Source organism: Apteryx rowi, unplaced genomic scaffold, assembly GCF_003343035.1.
Source record: "Apteryx rowi isolate R43461 unplaced genomic scaffold, aptRow1 scaffold_498, whole genome shotgun sequence".
Classification (NCBI taxonomy): domain Eukaryota; kingdom Metazoa; phylum Chordata; class Aves; order Apterygiformes; family Apterygidae; genus Apteryx; species Apteryx rowi.
In genome coordinates this window covers 148,256-153,564 of record NW_020450758.1, presented here as the reverse complement: position 1 = coordinate 153,564, position 5,309 = coordinate 148,256, and the positions used below count along the sequence as shown (strand labels likewise).

At 64.9% G+C, this 5,309-nt stretch overlaps 1 protein-coding gene across 3 annotated transcripts in view; it reads right to left on the bottom strand.

Moving 5' to 3' along the window:
• The window catches only part of ARAP1 (ArfGAP with RhoGAP domain, ankyrin repeat and PH domain 1), a 34,611-nt gene extending 29,512 nt beyond the window's left edge, over positions 1–5,099 (bottom strand). For all 3 annotated transcript variants that reach the window (XM_026079273.1, XM_026079275.1, XM_026079274.1), the window contains exon 1: positions 4,272–5,099. In XM_026079273.1, the coding sequence (XP_025935058.1) occupies positions 4,272–5,008 (737 nt within the window). In that variant the 5' untranslated portion in view covers positions 5,009–5,099. The remainder of the gene's footprint in view (positions 1–4,271) is intronic.
• Between the last annotated feature and the right edge of the window lie 210 nt (positions 5,100–5,309).

Genomic DNA, 5,309 nt, shown 5'->3' with positions numbered 1-5,309 from the left:
ACTGAGAAGAGTCTGGCCCCATCCTCTTGACACTCTCCCTTTAGATACTTCTAAACATTGATAAGACCCCCTCTCAGCCTTCTCTTCTCCAGGCTAAACAGGCCCAGCTCTCTCAGCCTTTCCTCATAAGAGAGATGCTCCAGACCCTTCATCATCTTAGCAGCCCTCCACTGGGCTCTCTCCAGTAGCTCCATGTCTCTCTTGTATACCAGATGTGGCCTCACCAGGGCTGAGTAGAGGGGCAGGATCACCTCCCTCCACCTGCTGGCAACGCTCTTCCTAACGCAGCCCAGAAGGCYGGTGGCCTTCTTTGCCACAAGGGCATATTGCTGGCTCATGGTCAACTTGTTGTCCACCAGGACCCCCAGGTCCTTCTCTGCAGAGCTGCTTTCCAGCAGGTCAGTCCCATCCAGGGGGGGTGCTTGCCCACCCCACAGGGCACCAGCAAGGCCTCCCATGATGGCAGGGAAGCCTCCCTGGTTGCCCGAGACTCATCCCAGCCATGCATCCCGCCCTGGTCAGTCCCGCTCCCACCCCAGGCTGTGCATCAGCCTGAGGAAGAGGAGGACGAAGCACAGCTTTCCAGTCCCGGGGCCGAGCCACGCAGCAGCAGCAGGGCTGATAGCCAAGCCCCCCCCGTTCCCATCCTGACCGCACAGCACAGGCCGCACAGCAACCTCGGTGCAAGAGGGGAGGCCACCAGCGCCTCCGCGCCCGCCTCACTGCAAGCGCTGCGGGAACGCTTTCGGGATGAAAGCAGATCCCATGCACAGCCCGGGACACAGATGCTATTTCTGTGCAGAGCTGGCATGCATGCACCACCGCTCCCTCCTGGGTATCGGGTGTCTTTTCAACCAGCATTTTTCCCCTGGGGCCTGGGAGACGAGGCAAGGGCTCCCCAGGGAGCAGGGACCATGCCTGCCCCGCTGGGAGGACTTTTCCCACAGGCAGCGCTGGCAGGTGCCGCACGGGCCAGCACAAGGGGAGGAAAGATCCCTGCTCCAGAAACACGTCCCTTGGCCGCAGGTGGGAGAGGGGGACCCTGCCGTGGGGGCTCTGTGGTCCTGCACACAGGGACGCGCACACGCAGGYGCACCGGGACGTGCACATGCAGGTGCAACGCCGCGCACCACTTCCCTGCAGGATTTTGGGATACACCATCTCCGGCACATCCAAGCACCCACCTCGCAGCTCAGCCCCCTCGGGCATGGCAGGGGGGGGATGCTGGCAGCTGCTCGTGTGCGTGCAGCTACGTCGCTGTGATAAACCCACCCGGCTTCACCGGTTAGACAAACCTGCTTTTGCTGGCACTGAAACGCAGCAGGGACGTAGCGCCCGGCTCGGCTGGGGAGGAGGCGTCAGCCGGGGGAAACCTCTCGGCCCAGGCAGGGAGGGCTGCAGTGCTCTTCTAACCGGAGCGCAGCCTGCTCTCATGTGACGGGGCTGCGCGCGCCACGCGCGGTCGGCTCGCCCCAGCGCGGCCCCCCCTCTCCCTGTGCGGTCGCTGCCGGTTCCTCCCCGCGAGCCGGCTCTGCTGCGAGCGGAGTGGAGCGCTACCGCCGCGTGCCGCAGCCTTGGGGGGTCCCGCGGGGCTCGAGCCACCTCCCAGCCCGCTACCGCAGCCAAACAGCCCCCCGCGGCTCYGGGACCCGCTTTGCTCTCCCGGATTAGGATTTAATAATAAAATAATAGATTCGATTATTGCAATAAAATGTGATCAATGCAAAAATAGGAACAGTGGAAAGTTGTAAGGACCCCCCCCACATTGAACAAGCCCGGCTTTGCGGCACCGTGTGCTCRGCCCCACATCCCTCCTGGCTCATCCCGCCTGGAAGTGTCCGGCCCGGCTCAGTGGTCCCAGCTGCGGAGTAATGCCAGTGTGCGACGTGTTTGGACCCCTGACGAAGGGCCCTGCCAGCACAGGTGACACCGCAAAGAAAAACATCAGCTCCCAGGAGGTGCCCCGCGTGTACGGGAGAAAAGAGCCGGGGGGGCCACAGGCACGCTGGGGGGGGGGGTTGTGCCAGGCTTCGGCAGCCACCCCTCACTCTCTGCACACACGCGCTTTTACCCTGCGGGGACACCCCCGAGCCCTGGAAGGGGATTTTGGCCTAAGCTGGTACTTCCCAGGGGTTCCCCCCCCCGTGCCTGGCCCAGCCTGGGGCATTTGGGCACTAGAGGGCACCGCTGTCCTGAATAAAGCGCTGTCTGTCCTGAATAAAGCGCGTTTTGTGCTCTCCGTCGTCCCCCTGCCCCAGCRGCCTGGGCATGCCCGGCCAGATGTGCAGAATGCCCGGCCAGATGTGMCGGGGTGAGGGGGCATCCCCAGCCAGATGTGCAGGGCGATGTGGGCATGCCCAGCCCGACGTGCTGGGGCTGGGGGGGGGGTGTTTGTACCCCCCATGCAGATCTGCTAGAGGGCTGTGGGCGATGCTGCCCAGATGTGCTGGGGAGGACGCACATCGCTRGCCAGATGTGTTTGCACTGGGGGGGTCACTTTCAGGCTTTCAGGGCACTCCCAGCCAGATGTGCAGGGGAACCTGGGGGKGTGCGGGCACCCCAAGCCAGATGTGCTGGGGAGTTCAGACCTCCCACGCAGATGTGGGGGGGGGAGCTATGGGAGTGCTTGGCCACCCCACCCTAGATGTGCTTGGGCTGTGGTTTGTGTTGGGCCTTCCCAGGCACATGAGCCCGGGTCTTTGGGGTTGCTGGGCCATCCCCAGCCAGATGTGAGGAGGATATATCCGACCAGATGTGCTGGGGGGCTATGGAGGTGTGTGGGCATCCCTGGCCAGAAGGAGGGAGAGGAGACCCCCAGCCAGGCATGCCAGGGCTGAGGAAGGTGTTGGCACTCTCTGCCAGATGTGCCGGAGGCCGGTAGGCATTCCCAGCCAGATGTGCAGGGTGATTGAGGGAGGTGTGGGCATCTGCAGCCAGATGTACCTGGGCAGGAAGTGGCGATAACCATGGCCAGATGTGCCTGGGACCTGCTGCTGTCCCTAACCAGATGTGCTGGGRAGCTGAGGGAGGTGTGGACACCCTCAGCCAACGGTACCACGGGGCTGGTTCCCTTTCAGCAGAGACCTCGGCCCCCAAATATCTAGCTTGCCCCCCACGCAAGGTTTGCAGCCCCCTCTGAGCGCTCCTCACCCAGGCAGGGCCTCGCTGCCTGCTGCAAAAGCTGCTCACGGGCAGCGTCTCCCCCCCCCCCCCCAAATCCTGAAAAGCCTCCAAGCAACCTTCTGAACAGGGACATCCACAGGACAGCCTTGCTACAGCAGCAATATTCAGCCCTGCCTCACGTTCAAAGCTTTGCCCCACCAGTAAACCAGCCTCCAGTGAGGAGGGGGCTTCCCATTGCAGAGAGGGGAAACTGAGGCACACCGGTACTCAGCTTCTCAAAACTTCAGGTGGAGCTGGATCCTGCAGGGACAGGAGCTGCTCAGCACCACCCAGCCAGATTGATGCTGAGCCATCACGGGATGAACGCCAGCTCCCCGTGCCACGGCCACATGCACCAGCGCAAGAGTGCGACCATCGTGCTCCCAGGTGGCCATGGAGACCCCAGTGCATGGGGAAGCCCACCAGCATGACCCCATGGCCAGGGCTCACCACAGGACAACCACAGCACCCCGCTCCTGGCCATGGGGACCCCATTGCAGGAGGAACACCACTGGCATGACCCCACGGCCAGGGCTCACCCAAGGTACAACCGCAGCACCCTGTTCCTGGCCATGGGGATCCCAGTGCATGAACAACCCCACCAGCATGACCTCATGGCCATGGCTCACCCAAGGTACAACCACAGCAGCCCGCTCCTGGCCATGGGGACCCTGGTGCATGAGCAACCCCACCAGCATGACCTCATGGCCATGGCTCACCCAAGGTACAACCACAGCACCCCACTCCTGGCCATGGGGACCCCGGTGCATGAGCAACCCCACCAGCATGACCTCATGGCCATGGCTCACTCAAGGNACCCCGGTGCATGAGCAACCCCACCAGCATGACCTCATGGCCATGGCTCACTCAAGGTACAACCACAGCACCCCACTCCTGGCCATGGGGACCCCATTGCAGGGGGAACCCCCCAGCATGACCCCATGGCCAGGGCTCACTCAAGGTACAACCACAGCACCCTGCTCCTGGCCATGGGGACCCCATTGCAGGGGGAACCCCACCAGCATGACCCCATGGCCAGGGCTCACCCAAGGGACAACCGCATCACCCCGTTTCGGCACAGAGCCGGCTGTCCCGAGCGCTCTCCTCACCTGCTGGCCRCCTTCTGGGACACGGCTCGCGGGGGCAGCACCGGTGGGCGGCTCGGCAGCGGCGGCGCCTTCAAGGACATGCATTTGGCCTCCAGCTGGTGCCGCTTGGCCGGCAAGGGCGGCAAGGGCGGCACGGGGAGCTTCGTCCTGCCTTCGGCCAGCGCCGGCCCCGGGGAGGGCTTGTCGGCACTGGGTGCTGCAGGCAGCAGCTCCAGGGCAGGCGGGCAGGGAGGAGGCAGCTCGGGGCAGCCGGGGGACACTGGCAGGGGCTCGGGGCTGCCCGCAGTCACCGGTGGGGAGAACTTGACGGGGGGTCGGCAGCCCACCCTGGGCGGGATGGGTGGGGGCAGCTGGACGAAACTCGCGGCACCCTCCAGCTCCAGCAGCGGAGACCGTCCGGCAGCCGGGACGGCCGCGTCGCCCGTGTCCTCCTGCTCCCCCGGCGCGGTGCCCATGCCGAGCCGGAAAATGTGGCGTTTCATGGGCACCGGCTTCCTCACGGGGAGCTCGGGCGCCTCGGCGGGCAGGGAGACCTCCGCGAAGGCTTTCTGGAGGCCCAAGAGGATGCGCTTGCGGTGGCCCGGCAGCACCACGCCGATGCGGGTGAGGGCATCGTCCGTCAGGGCCCGGCAGTCGGCCACGGTCCACAGCTCGTTCCTCTCGAAGCTGTCCACGTACTGGTCCAGGTGGAGAGCCGCCAGCCACGCGGCCACCGGCAAGGACGCCCCTTCCTCCATGGCGGGGCGGCGCGGGGGCCCGGCAGCTGAGACCTGCCCCACCTCAGCGCATCTCCCCTCCTCCTGGCGAGGCTCGGCACGGCATCAGGACCTGGGGGCAAGGAGACAGCGGTGACGAACGTGCAGCGCTTGCCCTGGATGATGAGCCCTGGAGCGCGAGCGTTGCGCGCTCGGGATGCACAAGCAGACCCCATTTGTGCATGCAGTTCCCCCTTCCTCTTCCTCTTCTTCCTCTTCCCTAAGGGCTGCCCTGCTGGCTGCCTCCCTGGGTCCCTGCAGATCGTCCCCCCAGTTTCCAGGG